General features: G+C 65.2%; 2 protein-coding genes and 2 long non-coding RNA genes across 13 annotated transcripts in view; 2 read left to right on the forward strand and 2 right to left on the reverse strand.

Annotated features, from left to right (window-relative positions):
* Window positions 1-257: 257 nt before the first annotated feature.
* LOC118707260 lies at window positions 258-7,522 on the reverse strand. The gene is made up of 3 exons (XR_004984214.2): window positions 7,141-7,522; window positions 6,058-6,063; window positions 258-268 (listed from the first exon to the last, which is right to left on the reverse strand). It is a non-coding gene; the product is annotated as an uncharacterized LOC118707260 (long non-coding RNA).
* On the forward strand, window positions 447-2,634 carry LRRC10B (leucine rich repeat containing 10B). The gene has a single exon (XM_036417317.2). The coding sequence runs from the start codon at window positions 702-704 to the stop codon at window positions 1,578-1,580; it is 879 nt and encodes a 292-aa protein (XP_036273210.1). The 5' UTR covers window positions 447-701; the 3' UTR covers window positions 1,581-2,634.
* Window positions 5,145-5,354, forward strand: LOC123651472. Its single transcript, XR_006740215.1, has 2 exons — window positions 5,145-5,192; window positions 5,227-5,354. It is a non-coding gene; the product is annotated as an uncharacterized LOC123651472 (long non-coding RNA).
* A 574-nt stretch (window positions 7,523-8,096) lies between the features above and the next one.
* The window catches only part of SYT7 (synaptotagmin 7), a 56,852-nt gene continuing 42,936 nt past the window's right edge, over window positions 8,097-22,012 (reverse strand). For 3 of the 10 annotated variants that reach the window (XM_045574036.1, XM_036417304.2, XM_036417305.2), the window contains 6 exons: window positions 21,255-21,390; window positions 15,671-15,941; window positions 11,163-11,332; window positions 10,935-11,049; window positions 10,269-10,468; window positions 8,097-9,394 (listed from right to left, as the gene is read on the reverse strand). In XM_045574036.1, coding sequence (XP_045429992.1) covers window positions 9,290-9,394; window positions 10,269-10,468; window positions 10,935-11,049; window positions 11,163-11,332; window positions 15,671-15,941; window positions 21,255-21,390 — 997 coding nt within the window. In that variant the 3' untranslated portion in view covers window positions 8,097-9,289. The remainder of the gene's footprint in view (window positions 9,395-10,268; window positions 10,469-10,934; window positions 11,050-11,162; window positions 11,333-15,670; window positions 15,942-21,254; window positions 21,391-22,012) is intronic. The other 7 variants (XM_045574037.1, XM_036417308.2, XM_036417311.2 and 4 more) reach the window with 5 other exon arrangements.

The raw sequence follows: 22,012 nt of genomic DNA on the forward strand, positions 1-22,012 counted from the left end.
GCAGCGCTGCTCCGGAGGAGTCTCTGTCCGGGAGCGGCCCTCGCGGGGAAGCCGGTCGCAGGCGGCGGCGGCGGAGGGGCCGCGGTGACCGCCCGCCGCAGGCCCCCCTCCAAACCACGTGTCCGGAGTCCGGCGGGCGCGCCGGCGTCTCTGGCCTTCGCTCCCTTCTTCCCGGACTTGCGGTCTGGACGCCAATGGCCGCCAAGCCGAGTGGCTCGCCGCGACGGACGAGCGCCGGAGGACGGGTCTGTGCCCACGGAACGCCAGGCTCGGGGGGCGCGGCCCCGGGGTGCCCCCGGCCCGCGCTGCCCGGCGCCCGGCGCCCGGACCCCGGCACCGGGAGCTCCGTGGCCCCGCCCCGCCCCGCCCTCCCTCCGCCTCATTGGCAGCCGCGTCGGGGGTTGCCAGGGCGACGGGTCGCTTAGCTGCGAGTCAGAGCGAACCCGAGCCAGTCCGCCGGCGTCGGGAGCCGGGGAGGCCAGAGGGCGAGCCTCCGAGCGCGGCGCCCCGAGGCCGGGCCCCGAGCGGGGGCCTCCTGTCGGCCGCGCGCGGCCCCCCTCCCGGCGCAGGGCCAGGCCGGGGCGGGGGGCCTCCGGAGCCGGGGCGGCCTCGGCCCCGTCGGGGAGACGAGGGGGTGACCAGGGCGGAGCGATGCCGCGCGGTGGCGGCGGCGGCGGCGGCCCCGGTAGGGGCCCGTGACCATGGGCATCGCCGAGTCCACCCTGGACGAGCTGCCGTCGGACGCGGAGGAGCAGCTGCGCCACGGCGAGCAGCAGCTGGAGCTGAGCGGGCGGCGGCTGCGGCGCCTGCCCAGCGCCGTGTGCGCGCTGAGCCGCCTGGAGAAGCTGTACGTGAGCGGCACGGGGCTGCGCGAGCTGCCGGAGGAGATCGAGGAGCTGCGCGAGCTGCGCATCCTGGCGCTGGACTTCAACAAGCTGGAGCGCCTGCCCGACGGCCTGTGCCGCCTGCCGCGCCTCGCGCGCCTCTACCTGGGCGGCAACCGGCTGCTGGCGCTGCCCGGCGACTTCGCCCAGCTGCAGAGCCTGCGCTGCCTCTGGATCGAGGGCAACTTCCTGCGGCGCTTCCCGCGGCCGCTGCTGCGCCTGGGGGCGCTCCAGTCGCTGCAGATGGGCGACAACCGGCTGCGCGCGCTGCCCGCCGACCTGCCGCGCATGACGGGCCTGCGCGGCCTCTGGCTCTACGGCAACCGCTTCGAGGAGTTCCCGCCCCCGCTGCTGCGCATGGGCCGCCTGCACATCCTCGACCTGGACCGAAACCGTCTGGGCGGCTTCCCGGACCTGCGCCCGCTGCGCTCGCTGCGCGTCTTCTCCTATGACCACAACCCGGTCACCGGGCCGCCGCGCGTCGCCGACACCGTCTTCCTCGTGGGCGAGGGCGCAGTGGAGCGCATGGCCGAGCGCGACGAGCCCGTCCCCCGGCGGCCACCCCGGCGGCCGGCACGGGCCTTCGAGGATGACGAGGAAGAGGACCTGCTCATTGGGGGTGGGGGCTCCCGGGCCCTGGGGCCCCCGGGGGGCAGCCTGCGCGCCCTGGACGCTGCTCCAGGCCTGGGCACCTGAGCCTGTGCTCTGGGTGATGGACTTCGGCGGCTCTGGGAGGAGGGGATCCGGGAGCTCCGTGGGAGCGGTGGGCAGAGCAGGGGCCACTTGGGGGGAGTTGCCCGGAACAGGCAGGCCTGGGGGGCTTCTTCAAACAGGCCTGGGCTGTCGTCAGACCAGGAAGCATGGCTCCAGCCAGCCCCCGTGTCTATGTGGGGCCCCTGAGAGGGTCACTGACAACGCAACAGAGAGGCCCGCTTCCTCCCGGAAACCGGCCACTGCTGTCGGTGGAATCAGCACCTGGCGGAGGGTGGACACCCAGGTGCCCATCGTCTCCTGCCTCCTGGAGGTTGGCTCTCCCAGGCCCGCTGCCTCTGGAAGGGCTGCTGCTGCGAGGCAGGCCTGCCCTGGGAGGAGGGCCTGGCCGGGCAGAGGCCTGCAGAGGCCGGTGCCCAGGGCAGAAGTGGGAACCTGGGATTGGGGCCCCTTCACCGGGGCGCCTTGGACATACCTCCCGCCCCATCCTCCCCCCCCCCCCCCAATTTGTATGGGGAGGGAGGGCACTCAGGAGGCAGGGCCTGCACCTCGCCTTGTATCGTTCTCTCCTCCCAGCTTGTGCCTGGAATCTGGCAGCGAGAGAAGCTTGTCCTCCCTCCCCCGCCCGAGCCTCCCAGCTGTCAAGGTTGACAAGCAGCCACTCTGCCTGGAGGCCTCCTGCACGGAGAGTGCGCGGGGCTGGGGAGGCGGCCCAGCGCCTTCCCCACTGCCTGCACTCTCCATTCCCTTAAATGGGCACAGCCAGGGCGGCTGGCACGGCGCGGGGCATGGGACGAGTGCTGTGTGCCTCTCCTCCGTCACCAGGGACAGCCTCAAGTGGGTGAGGAGGGGCCTCACTCTGCCATTCCCGGGGCCAGATCTTTCCCATCCGAGCAATAATGGGCGGGGTGGGCGGGGCCAGGGACACTCAGGGACACTGTCGGGGCTGGGGCCCCACATGGTGGTGGTGGTGGTGGTTTCTTTAGGAAGAGGGGGGAAAAAACTGGCTGCAAGCAAATTACATTTCTTGGAGAAAGAATGTGCATTTCCCCACGCCTGTTTATTTAAAGCCCTGGGGGCACCGGGTCCCACTGCTGCGGGCCCTGGCTCCCTTTGGCTCTGCCCTCTGTCCCTGGGCCTGTGCTCTGAGGGAGCCGTGCAGCCCACTGCCGCCTTCTGTCTGGGGAGCAGGCCCAAAGGCTTTGGCTGCTCCCATCCGGCTTGCTATAGCTTTCCCCTCTGCCGCCCAGCCCCCAGCTCCGCCCCTTCCTTGTCTCCTCCAGGTTAATGCTCAGGTTCCCGACACCTAAGATGCTCCTGAGTCTCCCTCAAGCTGGGCTGGCCTTTCTCCATTCCTTCCCTGGTACTGACCTCCTGCCATCCCTCCCACCCCCCGTGACTCTGTTCTTCCCTCCTTCCAGCTCCCTCTTCCTCTCTCTCCCTCTTAGTTTCTTTTTCTCCGGTTATGGTTTGACTTTCTCCCCTCGTTGTCCAGAAAAAAAAAGGGGAAAAAAATTTTAAACTTTAAGAAAATGGTAAAGCTCCAAGCCTAGAGGCCCATCTCCCATGAGATGCTGCTAGGCCACCATCACCATGGTGACAGGGCTGATGTCATTCAAGGCCCAAAGGTCAGGCCTGGCCCAGCAGTTCTGCTGGCCACTGGGCTGGGCCTAGGTTGGGAGGCGGCTGGGGAGAGGCTGGAGCAGTCAGCTTGCCAGTGAGAGTGACGGCAGAACACGGGGAGCTGGGGGGCTGGCTGCCTCCTGCTTGAGAAGGAAAGAGGGGGCCGGGGCGCTGCAGACATGGTCCCCCTGTGTGGCTCCTTCCAGGTCAGGGGGCCTTCTCGGGGCCTGGGGACTTAGAGGAAGAACATAGTCCCACAGGCGGGGAGGAGTGGCTGCCGGCAAGAATGTCCTCTGACCCCATACCCCCTGCCATAGCATCAGAAGGCTTGGGTTCCAGTCCTCGGTCTATTGACTGACCTTGAGAAGGTCGTGGCGCCCTCCCACCCCAGACATAGGGTCCTCAGGTCCTCCGTCTGCACAAAGGAGGTGGGCTGATTTAGATCCCACTGCAGCTCAGGAACCCGTGAACCCTGTCTGTCTGCCTTCCCTTTATGCGCATCTTAGATGCCGGGGTGCAGGGTGCGGGGGGAGGGGGGGTCCTTCCTCTTCCTCTTCCTCTTCCTCTCCTCTCTGGTCTGTTTCCCTGAAACTCTCCCTGCGGCCCTCACTCCAGGTCGGGCAAAGGCCCCCATGGGGCCCCTGGGCCGGCCCCTGGCTTTGTTGCTTCACCATCAGGAGCCGGCTCCCGGGGAGAGAAAGTTTGCCTAAAGTGGGGGCTGGTGCCCAGTGGGAGAGCCCTCGGAGGGCTTGTCTCCCTGCGGAAATGGGGGCGACCTGAGGAGGGAGGGGCTGTCGCCAGGACTGCTGGACTGTCCAGCTAACCCCCCTGGGTGAGGAAGAGAGCACAGTGTTTGGAGGCCTAGGGCCCCTCCCCCCATAACTGCCCGTGCCTCCCTCCCGGGAGCGGGAGGAGGGGGTGACTTGGAGGGCCACTGTTAACACCACTTGTGCCCCGCACAACTGCCCAAGTTGTGCGGGGCAGTCAGCATGTGCGGGTCCCGGGGGAAGACGTGGGGCAGGGGAGGCTGGTCAGGAGGGCCGTGAGGAGTTGTGGTTGTGCCAGGCCTGAGGGCAGAGGCCAGGGAGTCTGCATCAGAGCAGGAAGGCAGGCAGTGGGAGGAGAGCAGAGCTGTGGCAGGGCAAGAGGCGGCCCAGGAGGCAGGGGGCTGGGCCTCCGAGCCCGGCGCTCAGCCCCTGCCGGCCAGGTCCCATCTGGCCTGGGCTGGCCGTCAGGTCTGGGTGTGGGAGGAGTGGTGGTTGTCAGTGACCTGCTCATCCTCCCTCTGGACCCTCCTCCCCCCCAGCCAGACCTCCTGGCTGGCAGGGCAGCAGGGCTGGGGGAGGGTGGCTTTGTCATGCCATCCCCTCCTCCTGGCCCATCAGGCGCTTGGGCAAGCAGAACAGGGTGCAGGGGATCGGGCCCCGCCCAGAACTTGCCTCCTTGCCTCCCAGGCCTCCCACGCTCCTGCTCAGCACCGGTCGTCCGTCCGTCCGTCCGTCCGTCCCCCCCCCCCCCCCCCCCCCCCCGCTGCCGGAAGACACGTGGCATCTCGTTCTGAGGATGGACGTTTATTAGCGCACCCAGGGGTGCCACACGGAACACAGATTGAGACAGGGATCCCTGCCCAGGGGGCTCACAGCTAAATGAGACACAACAGACACGTGCACACAGGACACGGACACACAGGCCACGGACACGGAGGGGGGCCGCTGCCAGGGGTGCCGGCGGGAGAGGGGCCGTGGGCGGGGACGCAGCGTGTTGGAGCATCGCCCTCCGGTGTGTCTGCGTGGGGAGCCGGGAGAGCGAGCGCAGCCGTGACGGCCTTCCCGAGGCGCCGAGCCCAGGAGAGCGAGCCCCAGGGGCAGCGGGCCGGCCCCGGGCAGGAAGGGCCAGTCTCGCGGATGACCAGGGGCCTAACCAAGTGGAGGCAGGAGAGCGGGGCAGAAAGTGCAGAAGGCCGGAGCCCACAGCGTGATGGAGCCCACGGCGGGAGGCCGCCCCCTAGGCTGGGAGCTGTCCCTGCTCTAGGCCGGTTCCCAGGGCCATCTCCCCGCAGGGAGCTCCGGGGCGGGGCCTCTGAGCTACTTACCTGACCCTCAGGCCCCCTCCCGTCTCCAGGGCAGAGATCAGAAGGAAAAAGGAAACCCCACCTTGTAGCTGGCATTTGCATGACATGGTGGGAGGGGAGAGAGAAGGTGTGCAGCTTCCCATGGGGGTTTCGGCGCCGCAGGAGGCAGCTGCTGGCCGGGGCCCGGGGAGCAAGGGGCGCGATGGCCCCCACTCTGGGGTGGACACATGACAACTGAGGGCCCTCGTTCCCTGGTGCCTGTAACGGGGATAGCACCGTCCCCCTGAGGTGCCCTGAGAGGGGCCGGCGCTGTGTCCCCTGCCGGCCTGGGTGCGGGCGGTTGGATGGTTATTGCTCCTCGGTGGCCCGCGAGGGCAGGAAGGAAATGGCTCCCCCCGGTGGCCGGAGGACCCTGGCCCCGGTTCCTTTGGGCTGGGCTGGCCACGGGCTTTATTGAGCTGGAGAGACTTTTCTAACCCGAAAGGACTCAACCCAGAAAGGGCGGCGAGAAGCCACAGGCCCAGCCACCAGAGCGGCCCCCGAGGGCCGGGAAGGAGCCGCTGAGCTGAACACGGCGGCAGTGGGGGAGGTCGAGCCCCTATTGGGTCTGTCTGACCCTCCTTGGAGGGTGGGGAGGGTCCCCTGAGACATGGGGGAGGGGATGTGGGACCAGGCGAGCTACAGGGTGCCCTCAGACCTCACGGTGACCCCGCTCCTAACACGCCGTGCTTTAGGCCTGAGCCTGGAGCCTGGCTGCTCCCCGGGCACCGGGTGCTGATGTGCGGCCGAAGGGCCCCATGGCCAAGGTGACGAGATGAGGGGAGACTCTGGCCCAGGCTCCCCACCCCTCACCCCACTGCCTCTTCCCCTGGGCGGGGCTGGGGGCTGGGCCCCGCGGAGGAAACAGCCAAGGCCCGACTTGTCCACGATCCTTTATTAACCGGAGCGGCCCCACCAGAGCGGGGCCGCCCCCACAAAGATACGGTTTGCAAAGAGGACGTCTCTGGCTTAGAGGGTGTGCGTGGTGGAAAGTTTATGGTTCTTTTTTCCTTTTTTTTTTTCTTCTTCGGTTTTTTCATTTCTCTTGAATGCATTTTTTTTTTTTTTGTGACAGTGGGCTTTTTTTTTTGTTTTTTAAGTAAAACACTTGCTCTCACGGACTCCAACACAATACAAACAACGGCTACCAGCCCCCAGCCCTGGGCCCCAGCGGGTTGGGGGGCTGGGGCCCCCTCGAGTGGTTGTGGCTGTGTTCCTGGTGTGGGCACGGTGGGCAGGGCGAGGCCCTGGACGGTGGGTCTGTACAGCAGCGCCCTGGGGAGACGTCACAAGAAAGGGAACCTGGACAGGTAACGGCTAAGTCTAGGGGCCACGGAGACGGAGACGACGCTCAGAAAGGGGCGGGGACGCAGCGGAGGAGGGAGAGGTGGGCCCAGGCCGGCCGCGCGCCCGGTGGCGCCATGGGGAGGGGTGGTGGTGGTGGGGAGAGGCCAGCGCGCCTTGCTTCCAGCTGCAGGAATAACACGCTGGCTGCTTGCGGGGAGGACCTCCAAGTCCCCCCAACACCCCTCCCCCGCTGTGACCCCAGGTGGCGGCGGCCTCACAACCTCCCCTATGAGGTAGGTGAAGAATTGTTGCCATCATTTTACAGATGGGGAAACTGAGGCCCCGGGAGGGTGGGTGGTTTGCCCAAGGTCCTGGGATGGCGGCAGGGCTGCGGTGCCCGCCCCCATCCCTGTTCCCCCATTCCCTGGACCAGCCCCACCCTCTCCTCCCAGGGCAGCGCACCAGGTCCTTGGCCCACCGCCTGCGCCCCTCCTCTGCGTCCCGGCTGCGCGGGCAGGGGACGACCCTGGTCAGAGTGGGAAGACCCCGCGCCGAGATGCTTTCTGCATGTGATTGGCTGAGAACCTAGTGGGTGGGGCTGGGGGGCGGGAGAAAGGCTGCATTTGGCCCGTCCACTCTTTGCAAATTAGTGCACCCCCATCCTCTCCCCCCGCCCTGGGCTCTGCCCCCCGCCCCCGGCTCACACGCTCGCCTCCCGCGGGGTGCAGGGGCGCAGGGCCCCCGCTCTGCCTGCCGAGACAGCAGCCCCTCTTTGCTTCCCCACAGCCTCGGAGTCCCCGCCCTCCCGCCCCCGCTGGGGGCTGGTCCCAGCCCGCTCGGGGAGGAGGGGGCAGACCCCCAGTTTGAGCAGAGCTACCCTAGAGAAACAGGTGGGTTTACAAGGGATGGGGGCGACCCGCTGTGCACACGAGCGCTTTCCACTCTGCAGCGCGACCCACCGACTGCGGGACCTCCAGGGGGCAGGGGTGCGGCTCCATGTCAGGAAGTTTGATCCGGGAAAAACGCTCCGCTCCGGGGGCGCCTACGGAAGGAGGGTGGTCCCCAAATGCCCATGCTGTGGCCACGCTCCGTAAAGGGAGCCCTGCCCAGAGTTCTCCTTGCCCGGGGTGTCGCCTCCGCCTGGGGCAGGCCTTGGTCCGAGAGCGCGGTCTCCGACCGCGGTGTCCTGGCGCCACCTGGCGGTGGGTTCCGGGAATGTCAGGTCCCGCTCCGGACCCTGGGGATGGGAAGCTGTAGCCAGCCAGCCAGCCGTCCTGAATCACTACCAGGCCCCTAGGGGGATGCGCAGGCTTAAGCAGGGGTAACCCCGAATCTGCTATCGCCAAGGGACAGGATCTGCAGCCGTGGAGGCCGCGAAACCTCCGAACTCCCCACACCCCTCCCCACCTCCTCCACTCACCCCTCACCTGTTCCTCCTCTCTTGGGCTCCCGAATTTTCCCTGCTTCCCTGCCCTGAACTAAGAAGGGGAGCAGCGGGGAGGGGAGGAGACACTCCAGGAGGAGAATGGGAGAAGCAGGAGCAGAGACGGGGACAGGGAAGGGGAGCAAGCAGGAGGATGGAGGGGGCGGAGTGTGTGTGGGGTGGGGTGGGGGTGAGGGTGGGTCTGCACGGACAGGGCGAGATGAAGGGGAAGAAAGTGGGACTCAGGTAGAATCTTGCCAATGGGGCTGGGCTGTGTGATCTGGGGCGAACAAGGGTGTCTCTGGAAGGAAGGGCGCCGGTGGGTCGTGGCGGAAGGGGATGCATACAGTAGGTGCCTAAAAGGTGAAACAATGTTCAAGAGATGAATGACGTCACCGGGGAAAGGAGCTACCGGAGAACTCTGAGCAGAGAGAGGCCCCTGTGGGGGGGGGGGGGGAGACAGCTGGAGGCAGCCCAGTTCTCAGCCCAGCTGCCTCTGCCCCTCTTCCCCACACGGCCCTCCCCCTGCCCCTCCTCACCCCTCCCTTCTTCTCCTCTCTGGCCCCTGGCTCAGTGCACTGTCCCCTCCGGCCTCCAGCCCCGCCTCACTTCATGAAACCCTGCCCCCTCTGCACAGTCTTCACACCGCTGGCCCCAGGGGCACAGGGAGCAAGCCCCCCACCCACACACATGCACACGCGTGCACACACATACACACACATGGTGGACACAACACAAGTACACAGGGCTGCGGCTCCAGGGCCCCCGAGGGGCTCTCTGCTGTCCTTGGCGCTCAGGGCCCAGCCGGCACCTGAGACTGCCCTGGGTCCGGCCTCTCCTGGCCAGGCCGGGGCCCGTCACCCCGGCCTCCCCTCTCCTGGGCCTCGCTCCACTCCAGGCACCGCCTTAAAGAAAACGGGGGATGGTGCCCCCCTGGCGGGCCTCTGGAGGGGTCTGCCCGTCCTGGTCCGGCTCTCACGGCCTCCCCCACTTCTTCAGTCTCAGCAAGTCAGGAAGGTAAAGGGGCAAAGCAGGAAAATGGCTCCCACAGCCCCTCCCCCAGAGCTGGCCTGGCGGAGGAGGGGCTGGTGCTTCCTAGAAACGGGGCCCAAGTGACCTCTGGGACCCCTCCCTGGCCGAGCCGGCAGGGTGCTCCCTCGCCCGCGCAGGGGGCCGGGCCAGGCGTTGTGCATAAAGTGGTGCGGGCGTGATGGGGGCCCGGTCCCGGCCCCTGGGCCTCCTCCGGCCGCCTCAGGCCTTCAGCTGGTGCCACTGGGCCACGGGCTGCCGCGGCCGCGCGATCATGTCCTTCCAGTGCTTGACCTCCCCGGGCCCGCTCTTCCAGGACAGGTAGATCTGGGGGAGAGGACGCGTTGGTGGCGTACCCCCCGGGCCACGTCCCCCAGGATCAGGGGGGACCAGGGGCCTCCTCGGGCAGTGACAAGCCCCTCGCCAGCCCCCCCCTCCCCCCGCCTGTGGGCCTGTGGGGCAGGGGGACCTCACACTCATCGGGAGGAGCAAACAGGCTCAGGAAGGGGAGCCCGCTCAGAGTTAGGGCCAGGAGCTGGCCCAGGCCGCCGCCTCCCAGGCTCACCCGCTTAACACTAACCACTACGGAGCAGGGACAGCTGTTTCCAAGTAGGAAATGGAAGGGCTATGCCCAGAGGCACCTCCTGGAGACCTCTAGGCCGGGCATGGGCTCTCTGGCTCTTCTACGAGGAGGAGCAGTCTGGGTTTACCAGGAGAACAGCCTCAGGGGGACAGCCCTCATGGGACAGCCTTCAGGGGGACAGCCCTCAGGCACCCCCCCCCACCCCCCCGCCCCTGGGAGTCCTGCAGAGTCGGAGCGGCTGCTCCGTTTGCCCAGGTGAGAGCACTGAAGCTCAGAGAGGCGGGGACCCGCCCAAGGCCACGCAGCTGCAGCAGGGCGGCGGGGCGTGCCCCCACAGCTCGCCCTCTGCAGGGGGGACCCCGGGGGCCGCTGCTCCGCCGTCCTCTCCCCGAAGGTCACTTTGGGATCCCGGGCAATCCTTCCTCCCCTGCCTTTCCGCCTGGCTGTCCTGGTGACGGAGCCACAGCACCAGGCGGCGGGAGAAGCCCCTCCTACCCCCCATCTTCAGAGGCCCGGGGGACGGGGGCGGGGGAGAAGGCTGCCCCTTCTCTCCTCCGCAGCCCTGCGCTCCCCCACGCCCCTCCTGTGTCCGGAGGACACCCTGCCGGCCCGCCCTACCTTGCCGATGACGTCGTTGCGGCTGAGCCTGTCCTTGTCCATGACGGTGATGATGATGGTGGTCTCCCTCAGCTTCTCCGTGGGCACGTCGAAGGCAAAGGACTCGTTGAAGATGGGGTTCAGGTTCCTCTTCAGCGTCACCGTCTTCTTCTTCTCCACCCGCTTGTCCTTGTACATCAGCCACACCTTCACGTAGGGGTCTGGGCACCGGAGGGGCAGGGTCAGCGGGGTGCGGGCAGCTTCCCAGGGCGCCCATCTTCCTCCCTCTCCCCCCTCCCCCCCTCCCCGGGCGACAGCAGGGGCGGGGGGGGGGGCTGTGTGCTCTCTGCAGAGGGTCAGGGTACCCCCAGCAAGAGAGAGGTCGGGACCGCCGGACTGAGGAGCCAGGAGGGGGAACTCGGCCATGCTGATGCCCTCCTGCGCACACGGAGGCAGAGACTCAGCCGGAGTGGTGTGGGAGCTGGGGTCCGAGCCAGGCCCCCCGGCAGTGTCCCTGCCTCATGCTTCTGGGAGGACAGTCCGAGAGGACGCGGCCCCGAGGCTGCCGGGCCCAGGGCTCTGGGGCAGGAGTGGGCTGCGGGGGGTGATGGGAAGAGCGTGACCCCGTGTACTGAGCCTCCTGCCTCCCCCCACCCCCCGCCGGCCCCCACCGCTGGAGGCCCGCACCTGACGTGCCCCCGATGTCCATGGCTTTGAGGTTCCGGGCTTTGATGATGTTGACGATGATGGAGTTGGCAGAGGGGTTGTAGCAGAGCGACAGGAGCAGCTCCCCTCGGCTCCCCTGGGGGACAGGGCGGGTGAGCTGGGCGGGCACTCCTCCCACAGCATGCCTGACCGCCCCCGCCCCCCCAGCCCGACCCGCCAGCCCCCGCTCATGCCCGTGCCAGGCCTTACACTCCCATCGCTGCATGGCTTCAGATCCTTCCAGAAGGTCTGCATCTGGGTCAGGTCCACCTTGTTGAGGGGGATGGACACCTCCCCAATGGGGTCGTTGCGGCTGAAGCGGTCGTAGTCCAAGACCTGGAGGTAGAGGACCCTCTGCACCACCTTCTCGTAGGGGAAACCTGGGGACAGACAGCGCAGTGAGGCCTGGGGCCGCGGCCGGGGGGAGGGGCAGGGCCGGCTCCGGGCAGAGGGCCCAGGCCACCCCTGCATGGGCCCTCCCATCCTCCCGACGCCTCAGGGAGAACCATCATCTCATTGGTTCCCACTGACAACTCTCCTAGGTGGATGCTACTGGTCCTTTTTAAAAATATCTATTTTATTGATCTCAGAGAGGAAGGGAGCAGGAGGGGGAGATGGAAACATCAATGATGGGAGAGAATCATTGATCGGCTGCCTCCTGCACGCCCCACAATGGGAATCGAGCCCACAGTCTGGGCACATGCCTTGACCGGGAATCGAACTGTGACCTCCTGATTCCTAGGTCAACACAGAGCCACACCGGCTGGGCTCTCTTGTCTTTTTACGGATGAGACTGAGCTCAGATGGCTTAAGTCTCTAGTCCAGGTCCCAGAGCGAATGCAAAGCACTGGGACCATTCACTCACTCAGTCACCCACCCACTCACCCACCCACTCACTCACCCACCCACTCACTCACCCATCCACTCACCCACCCACTCACTCACCCACCCACTCACTCACCCACCCACTCACTTACCCACCCACCCACTCACTCACCCACCCACTCATTCACCGCAGACCCGACTCCGTGACCGCGCTGTGGTCCCCTTGCCCTTTGGCAGCCCTGCCATCATTGCCCATCGTCCCGAGGTGAGTCTGGGCCAGCAGCCCAGCCCGAGAGGACCACGTCCAGCTAGGGAGGCCGGGGGAGGGCCCCACAAAAGGAAAGAAAGTGAAGTGGGAGAGGATGGGACGCACCTGCCAGGACCCTGCACTCCCTCCGCCTCCTCCCAGTGCTCTAGCCATGCTCCCCAACTTCCTCACAGGTCCCACGGCTGCCCCTTCTCCCCGGGCACCTGGCCCACCCAAGCCTGGCACCTCCCTCACCCAAGCCTGGCACCTCGCCCACCCAAGCCTGGCACCTCCCTCACCCTCCCTGGCACCTCTTGCCTAGACTGTCTCAAGAGCCTCCAAACCACCCTGCCTGCCTGCCCGCCTGCCCCCGCAGCCCGCTCTCCACCACGGCCAGAGCGAGCTTTCAAAAATAGAAACGGCATCATAACACTCCCGCCTCGAGCCTCTCGGAGGCCCCAGGGCACTCACAATAAAAGCCGTGCACCCGCCCTGGCTCCGAGCCCGCCCCCACTTGGCCCGCTGTCCTCGCCCTCATCTCGTGCCCACACTTCGCTCAATGACGGGGCTCCAGCCGCCCGGGCCTCAGCTAAGCCCTCCTGCCTGACAGCCCGTATGGGGTCAGGTCCCCGGCTGCACTCCAGCCCTTCCCTCTCGCAGCATCACAGGCCGCGCTGGAGACTGCTCTGTCCGTGTCCTTGCGTCTGACTTGCTCACTAGGACGGGCTCTGTCCTCAGCCCCCGGGCCCGGCATCCGCCTGCTCCTGGCACGTGGCACCGCTGCCTGTTTGTTAAGTGAATCAATCTCTGAACAAGTGCCTAAGTGCCGTGGAACGGCCGGCAAGCAGTGGAGCGTGCCGGGTGCAGGGGGAGCGGAGGCCCGAGGGGAGGGGAAGGAGCGTGGATGGATGCAGACGGTGGTGGACGCCAGGGCCGGGCCTGGAGCTGGAGCCATTAGGACCTCGGGAGGCTTTGCTGGAGGAGGGGCTGGCCTGCGAGGTGCAGGGGGTGCAGACCAGCCTGGAGGCCTGAGGGGGTCGGATCCCTATCCGGGATCTGAACCGAAAGGGGCGAGGACACAACAGCTCGGCCGGACAGATGGTGAAGAAGGTTCCAGCGCCTTCAGCCACGGACGCGAGACGCACAGAGCAGCCCCTCCTGGGAGGGAGCAGGGGTTCAGGAACCTCCAGCCTCTCTGTTCCTCCAGGGCCCTCCTCCTGCTGAGGGGCCTGCACCTGACCTGGGGCCCAGCCCAGGCGACCTGGGCATTCCTCCAGGTGAAATGCATGATGGGTGCCCTGGCAACGCTGGAGGTTCCAAGAGGCCCTTGCTCTCTCATCAGCTCCTGTCCACACCGGGGAAGGCAGCCTGCTACTTGGCAAACTCCTATTCACCCATCACAACCCAACTTGAATGGCCCTTCTTCTGGGAAATGCCCTTCACCACCACCAAGGGGCGCTCACAGCGGGTTCCTGCAGCTCCTGTCATGCAGCGCATGGCTTAGTCATTACACCTCTATGTCCTCCATTGGACCAGAGGAGCTTCGAGGGCCATAGTTCTGCTCTGCATACCCCCCCCCCCCACTCTCCCTCCCGCCTCCCGTGCCCAGGAAAATGCCAGCTCAGAGTTAATGCTCGATGAATTTTGCAGAAGGGACCGGCGCATTGGGCCTCTGCCCATAAACACTGCCCACTAACTGGCTGCATACACCTCCAGATGGCTGAGCCTCTTGCTGGTTGTTCCATCTCTAAACTGACCCCCACGCTCAAACAGGAGCACCATGCGCTCCCTGTCAGTAACTTGCTCAGGGTGAGCTGGCTGCCGCCTCGCGGAAGCGGGGTGGGGTGCCAGATGTCTGGGGCACCAGGGTCCCTGGGATGCACGCCAGGGGTTCTGAGAGCCAGGGCCGGGGTGGGGGGGTTGAGCAGGGCTGTGGGGAAAGGCTGGAGCTTCTGCAAAGGGCCTGGGGCAGGAACCACTGCCTCACACACCGACTCCCTGGTCCCTGGGAGCCCTCAGAGAGGAGGGAGGAGGAGGGGCTGCAGGGAGAGGAGGGCGTTGGCTCTACAGGCAGGGCAGCCTTTGCTCCCAGAGGCGGTGTGAGTGCTTTACAACCTGCTGGCTGCCTGATCGGAAGCCATGGCACAGGGCTGCTCAGACACAGGGTGGCTCAGGCACAGGGCGGCTCAGACACAGGGCGGCTCAGGCACAGGGCGGCTCAGACATAGGGCAGCTCAGACACAGGGCGGTTCAGACACAGGGCTCAGACACAGGGCGGTTCAGACACAGGGCTCAGGCACAGGGCGGCTCAGACACAGGGCTCAGGCACAGGGCGGCTCAGGCACAGGGCGGCTCAGACACAGGGCGGCTCAGACACAGGGCGGCTGGGGCACAGGGGCTCAGGCACAGGGCGGCTCAGGCACAGGGCGGCTCAGGCACAGGGCGGCTCAGACACAGGGCTCAGACACAGGGTGGCTGGGGCACAGGGGCTCAGGCACAGGGCGGCTCAGACATAGGGCAGCTCAGACACAGGGCGGTTCAGACACAGGGCTCAGACACAGGGCGGTTCAGACACAGGGCTCAGGCACAGGGCGGCTCAGACACAGGGCTCAGGCACAGGGCGGCTCAGGCACAGGGCGGCTGGGGCACAGGGGCTCAGGCACAGGGCGGCTCAGGCACAGGGCGGCTCAGACACAGGGCGGCTCAGACACAGGGCGGCTCAGGCACAGGGCGGCTGGGGCACAGGGGCTCAGGCACAGGGCGGCTCAGGCACAGGGGCTCAGACACAGGGCGGCTGGGGCACAGGGGCTCAGGCACAGGGCGGCTCAGGCACAGGGGCTCAGGCACAGGGCGGCTCAGACACAGGGCTCAGACACAGGGCGGCTCAGACACAGGGCTCAGACACAGGGCGGCTCAGGCACAGGGCGGCTCAGACACAGGGCTCAGGCACAGGGCGGCTCAGACACAGGGCTCAGACACAGGGCGGCTCAGGCACAGGGCGGCTCAGACACAGGGCTCAGGCACAGGGCGGCTCAGACACAGGGCTCAGACACAGGGCGGCTCAGACACAGGGCTCAGACACAGGGCGGCTCAGGCACAGGGCGGCTCAGACACAGGGGCTCAGGCACAGGGGCTCAGGCACAGGGCGGCTCAGGCACAGGGGCTCAGGCACAGGGCGGCTCAGGCACAGGGGCTCAGGCACAGGGCTGCTGGGGCACTTGCCCGGCCACACAGCGAGGAGAGGCAGAGCTGGGATCCACACCCGGAGGCCCAGGCCACAGCTTGTGCTCCTAACCACTGGCCTGCGGGTGCTCCAGCCTGTGGTCGCTCCAGTGCCTCCCCCTGGGCACCTGTGGGGCCTCCCTTCCCCCTGTCCTCCTCCCGGGGGTCCTGGGTTTCAGCCAAGCACCAGCTTTCCTCCTCGGCCTCTGGCTGAGGTCAGCCCCACTCAGCACTGCAGCCTAATCCCAGCTAGACACAGGCAGCAGCCTAGCTGGCGAGACACGTGCTGTGTGGGCGTGTGTGTGTGTGTGCGTGTGTGTATTCGAACCCGTGCATTGGTGCTGTGGTCACGTATGTGCGGTGTGGGGGACGGGGAAGAACACAGTGCCCTGGGGGGGCAGGGGGGCGGGGGGCTCAGCCTCACCTTCGAAGAGGAAGGTCTCGTTCCAGTGGGGGTTCAGATTCTTCCTCTTCACCTTGGTCTCCAGCTTGTGCTTCTTGTCGGGCAGCAGGTAGATCTTGACGAAGGGGTCGCTGGTGCCGCTGAAGTCCTTGGCCGGCAGCTCCTGGGCCTTCATGATCTTCACGGTGAGCGTGGACTCCTGGAAGTTGTAGCCCACGCTGAACTGGATGCGGCCTAGGTTCTCGCGGCTGCATCCCTCGTGGGCCTCGTCCTCCTCGGAGCCTGGGGAGAGCTGGGGGGGGAGCGGGGGGGAGAGGCCGGTGTGTTGGGAGGATTCTGCTTCCCGGAGCCCCATGGCAGCCCCGCACCATCCGGAGGCCTCTCTGCGCCCCAAGCTGGGCCAGAGCTGGGAGCTGCTTCATCCGTCTGCTGGCCATGGGGTGGGGGTGGGGGCGCCCTCATCCACACCCAGGTGAGGATGCTTGGACAGAGGGCAGGGGCCTGGCACAGGCTCACAGGGGGAGCGAGGGAGGGCAGAGCCAGCTCCGCCCCATCTCCTGAACCCCAGGGCGGTGGGCACCCCACTCCCTGGCCTTTCCCGGATGCCCCGGGTCCGCTGCCCTCCTTGCTCCACCCCAGGCTGCCCCCTCCTCCCCTGGTGCCTGAGCTCCCTCGGCCAGCTTCCCACCCCCACAGCCCTGTGGGGTGACTTGTGTTTTGTGAAACACACCCACCAGCAGATGGGGGGCTGTGCACACCGGTGACCCCTCCTTGGAGAGGGACTGGGGTTCTGGGGATGGAGAGGTGACTGTGGAGAGCCTGAGGTGACGTGGTTGGGAGGCCCCGGGGTGGGCAGCAGAGTTGTTTAAAAGGAGCCTCAGATGCCAGTACACGCACCTGGCGAGGACCCCTGGAGGGAAGACTACCTACATTCAGTCCCCACCCCTGGGGGGGCGGACACGTGGGCCGGCCCAGCAACGGACAGACGGACGGAGGGCAGCATGGGGTCTGATTCCCAGGCCGACATTGAAATAGGAAGGAACTGGGGGCGGGTCTCCCAGCTGAGTCTCCTCAGCTGTGGCTGCTCCTCGGGGTGTCCGGGCAGGTCTGAGAACACTGCCCGTCCGGCCTCCTGGGCCCCACCCCGACCACACCCCAGACCAGGGGCTCACGGGGCCCAGGCGTCCTGCACCCAAAGCTCCTCAGGGGACGGGTGAGAGCCAGGGCGGCCCAGGTGACACTGCCCAGCCCTGCCGTCTCCCCACTCGCCCCGGGTGCCTTCTCTTTCCTCCTGGAGAGCGGCCCACGCTCTGAAACCCTGAACAACCTCGTGATGAGAAGACACGTTTGGGGCACCTACCATGGCAGAAGACCCTCCATCACCTTCTTACCGATTCTCACCAACAGCGGGCCGGGCAGTGATCACCGCGCTAGCTGGGGAGACTGGCTCAGAGAGGTTAAGTCACATGCCCGAGATTGCACAGCAACACGCACCCTCTCTGCCTCTGAGGCCCGCTCTCGCCACCAAAGCAGGCCCATGTCCCAGGGCAAGGCAGAGCCTTCCCCCCAAGCCAGGGAGGACTGGGCGGCCCCGGGGGAGATGCATCCAAGTCACAGATAATAGCTGCGGGCCCTGGCCCTGCCCTGAGCTGGGGCTTGGTCCTCATTCTTTGTGGCAGCCGGAGGGGGTGGTGTGGCAGTGGTTTGGGGCCCGGGCAGGGTGCTGACTGGCATCCAGCCGCCGAGAGGTGAGGGGAAGCTCAAACCCGGGTCAGTGCCCGCGCACCCTGGTCCCGCCTGGAGCTGGAGGGGGTCTGAGCTGCCCCCTGCTCCTCCTCACGGTGGAAGAGGGCTCTCCAGGCACCCCGCCCGCCCCACCCAGGCCCTGCGAATGCGGCTTCCCTCCCCAGATGCCGTTCTCCCTGGTGCTCCCCCCTCCTCTCACCAGCCCACTCCCTTTGAGCCTCAGTTTCCACATCTGCAGAATGGGACTGTGAGACCTAGCTCGTGGTGTTCCTGAGAGGGTTAAATGGGTTCAGGTCCCTTCCATAGTCCTGCTCTGCAGTCTGGCCCTCGGTGCTCCGCTGCTGGGAGACCCTATAATGACCTCTCACCCCCTTCCTTTCTTCCAAAAGTTGGGGTGGAGTCCCAGTGACTGGAGGTGGCCTGGGGGAGGGGCCGATGGGCATCAGCAGGCAATTGCTGTGTGCTTGCTCCCAGCCTTTCAGAGCCACAGCCTAGAGCCCTAATTAACCAGCTGGGACAGCTCCAGGAGCTGTTTCCATGGCAACCGAGCAGGCCACCCCCACCACGCCCCCAGGGAGGTGCTGCCGGAGCCCCTGCTCCAGCAGAAGCATCAAGAAGCATCTGGACTCTGGTGGGGGAGCTCAGCTGATGAGAGCATCATCCCGAGACGCCAAGATTGTGGGGTGGAGATAGGAATCAACTGTGGCTCAGTGGCTGAGCATCCACCTATGAACTAGTGGCTGGCAAACTAGTCCACAGAGCCAAATACCAACCTATGAACTAGTGGCTGGCAAACTAGTCCACAGAGCCAAATACCAACCTATGAACTAGTGGCTGGCAAACTAGTCCACAGAGCCAAATACCAACCTATGAACTAGTGGCTGGCAAACTAGTCCGCAGAGCCAAATACCAACCTATAAACTAGTGGCTGGCAAACTAGTCCACAGAGCCAAATACCAACCTATGAACTAGTGGCTGGCAAACTAGTCCACAGAGCCAAATACCAACCTATGAACTAGTGGCTGGCAAACTAGTCCACAGAGCCAAATACCAACCTATGAACTAGTGGCTGGCAAACTAGTCCACAGAGCCAAATACCAACCTATGAACTAGTGGCTGGCAAACTAGTCCACAGAGCCAAACACCAACCTATGAACTAGTGGCTGGCAAACTAGTCCAGTGTTTTTCAACCTTTTTTGGGCAAAGGCACACTTGTTTCATGAAAAAAATCACGAGGCACACCACCATTAGAAAATGTTAAAAAATTTAACTCTGTGCCTATATTGACTATATATAAAGTAATTCTCTTGAATAGGAATCAAATAAACACAAAGAAAGTATTTTATAATTACTTTATTATGAAATATTAAGTAAACAAAATAGTGAAAAATTATAAAATTCTTGTCTTGTCTGCACCTATGGCACACCAGGCAACATCTCGCGGCAGGAACAGCGGTTGAAAAACGCTGAACTAGTCCACAGAGCCAAATACCAACCTATGAACTAGTGGCTGGCAAACTAGTCCACAGAGCCAAATACCAACAGGACGACGAGTGAAATTTCTTTTGAGAGCCACATTTTTTAAATTTAAACTTCTTCTAACGCCACTTCTTCAAAATAGACCCACCCAGGCCGTGGTATTTTGTGGAAGAGCCACACTCAAGGGGCCAAAGAGCCGAATGTGGCTCTTGAGCTGCAGTTTGCGACCACGGAACCAGGAGGTCACAGTGTGATTCCCGGTCGGGGCACATGCCCGGGTTGTGGGCTTGCAAGAGGCAGCTTGATCCAGGACTCTCTCTCGTCATGGATATTTCCATCTCTCTCTCCCTCTCCCTTCCTCTCTGAAATCAATGAAAATTTTTTTTAAAGAATCAACCAGTGAATGGATAAATAAGTGGAACCACAAGCTGATGTTTCCCTCTGTCTCTCTTCCTCTCACAAATCAACCGATCAATACATCCTTAAAAGCAGCACTCGGGCAGCGCCGGGCGGAATGACTCCGATGGGTGTGTGGTCCCGCCTCCCCTCTGAGTCTTCCTCTGGCCAAACCACGGGCGCCCAGGCCTCCTCCTGACCCCCAGCTTCGGACAGCCCGGGCCAGGAGCGCAAACAGCTGTTCACTTCCGCCCTGCTCGCCTTCCTCTTCCCTGCTGACGCTAGTGATCTGCCTGTGGCCGGGGGCTGGCTAAGGAGGCCCGGGCAGAGGGTCCCCGGGGCCCGGGAGGGGGCCGAGGCCTGCACTTCCTCCCTCTGCCTGCGGGGTGCGCCCCTCCCTGGGAGTCGCCCCGCAGGTGGGCTGGCTGGGAAAGGGCCATCCCTTCTGGCAACCGGCTATTGGGAAGCTGGGAGCCAATTAAGAGCCTGTGGGGGAGCAGGCAGCTGTGCGGAGGTCTGTCCACCCACGTGAGTCGGAGGGACAGGAGGGCAGTGGAGAGCTCGGCTCGCAAGGGCCTGGAGGGCAGGCAAAGGGGGCGGTGAGGGGGCCCGAGGGAGACCAGGGAGATCGGACGCCCTCATGTGCACCCCAGAGAAGTGTGGGTTCGTAGGCCCCCCTCAGGCCTGCTGCCTGGGAACCTGTGTTTTGTTGTTCATCATTCCCCAGGGTATTTTTCCATTCATTTTTAGAGAGTGGAAGGCAGAGGAGAGAGAGAGAGAAACATCAATGTGAGAGAGACACATTAATTGGTTGCCTCCTGCATATGCCCCGATTGGGGCTGGGGATCGAACCTGCACCCCAGGTATGTGCCCTTGACCGCAATTGAACCCACGGCCCTTTTGGGGAGCAGGCCAATGCTCTATCTACTGAGCCACATGGGCCAGGGCAGCTGGGGATCTGCATTTTAAAAAAATATATTTTATTGATTTTCCACAGAGAGGAAGGAAGAGTGATAGAGAGCTAGAAACGTCGATGAGAGAGAAACATCGACCAGCTGCCTCCAGCACACCCCCTGCCGAGGATCTGCCCGCAACCAATGTACATGCCCTTGACAGGAATCAAACCTGGGACCCTTCAGTCCGCAGACCGACCCTCTATTTACTGAGCCAAACCGGTTTCAGCATGGGGGATCTGCATGTTAACAAGATCCCGGGCTGGGCTACCCAAGGGCAGTAGGAATGGATGGTTAGAACCGGCCAGAATCCCAAATGGCAAAGGGTGGGGCCTGGGGGCTCTGGGGCCCTCAGGGAGGGCAGGAGCTTTGGTGCCCACCCAGCCCCTTCCTTCTCACTATGGGGGAAGTGACCTGTCCCAGGTCATGTCCAGTAGGAACCCCGCTGGCCCTGGGTCTCCCCCTCCCCCAGCCTTCCTGGCGCTCCCGAGCTGCCACAGCTCCGATGGGAAGCAGAGGGGCGAAGGATGCTGCCGCCAGGGGGCGCCGGTGAAGCCACAGCCTCTGCCTTGGTGAAAAGCAGCAGTGGCGCGCCCAGAACCACAGGGTGGGACCCTGGTGGGCGGGAGCCGGCAGGAGAGCCCAGCAGCTGTTGTGTCCCCTCCTAGGGATCAGGACGGGGCCCTGCCTGCTCTCCGGCTCTCCTGGACTTCAGTGGGCCCCGCAGCCACGGGCTGGGAGGGTCCCTGGACGGGGATCTGAGACCAGCTCCACCGGGCGGGGCTCTGCTCATGGGCTGCCCCTTCTGGGCCCTGAAGGCATCCCGCACGGGCAGCCTTCCCCAGGCCCCTGCTCAGTCCAGAGAGATGGGGCTGGAGGGGCCTTCTTAGTCTCATTTGACAGATGGGGAAACTGAGGCACGAGCGGCCACGGTGATGAGAGAGCTGGTCACCACGCTGGGTCCCCGGCAGGGGCGCCGGCTCCCACAGACACCCACCTCCACACGCGCCCTCCCCGCCAGGCCTCCTCACCATGAGCATCTCGCTGGTGAGGGAGTTGACGAGGTCCGAGACGGAGGAGCGGGGCTCGGTGCGGCGGTCAGACTCATCGTGAGGCGTCTGGCTGGGCACTGGAGTCGTGTTTACCGCCTTCCCTCCTGCGGGCAACCTGGGGGCCGGGGTCCGAGTGAGCGAGCCTGGCGGCGGGCGGGCGGGGCTGGGCCCCGGGGTCCGGCGGGCCCCGCTCTCAGCCCCTGGCAGTGGCCGCCTGCAGGCCAGCAGGAACTGTGCTCTTGTCTGCCCTGCCTCTCCCCCGCCCCCCCCCCCCGCCCTTCCCCCTTTCTAGTGTGAGGTGCCTGGACTGCCCCTGTGGGTGCTGTCTGGGGGGTACGCCCACGCTACCTGTTCCCCAGAAAGCCCCCACCCTCCATCACGGCCTGCATGGTGACCTCTGAGCCTGCCTCCCTCTGCAGGGCCACAACCTGTCCTGCTGCCCCCCCCCCCCCCAGCTGAATGGGGGAGCCTGGGGGGCGGGGCTCGGGTGAGGAGCGCTCTGTCGCTCTCCACATGATTACCCTCTGCAAACACCCAGCTGCCTCTCCCCCAGACGCCTCACCATTTGCCCAGGCTCAGAGAGAACGCAGGGGCCCCTCGGACGCCAGACCTCACCAGGTGAGGTCGGGCCCGTCCTCGCAGCTCTGCCCAGCAGAACTGTCTGTGGCGACACGTGTCCCGTGTCCACGCTGTCCCTGCGTGGCCGCGGAGCGTGTGCGTGGCCAGTGCGACTGGGA

The sequence above is a fragment of the Pipistrellus kuhlii genome, unplaced genomic scaffold (genome assembly GCF_014108245.1).
Source record: "Pipistrellus kuhlii isolate mPipKuh1 unplaced genomic scaffold, mPipKuh1.p scaffold_m20_p_59, whole genome shotgun sequence".
NCBI lineage: Eukaryota > Metazoa > Chordata > Mammalia > Chiroptera > Vespertilionidae > Pipistrellus > Pipistrellus kuhlii.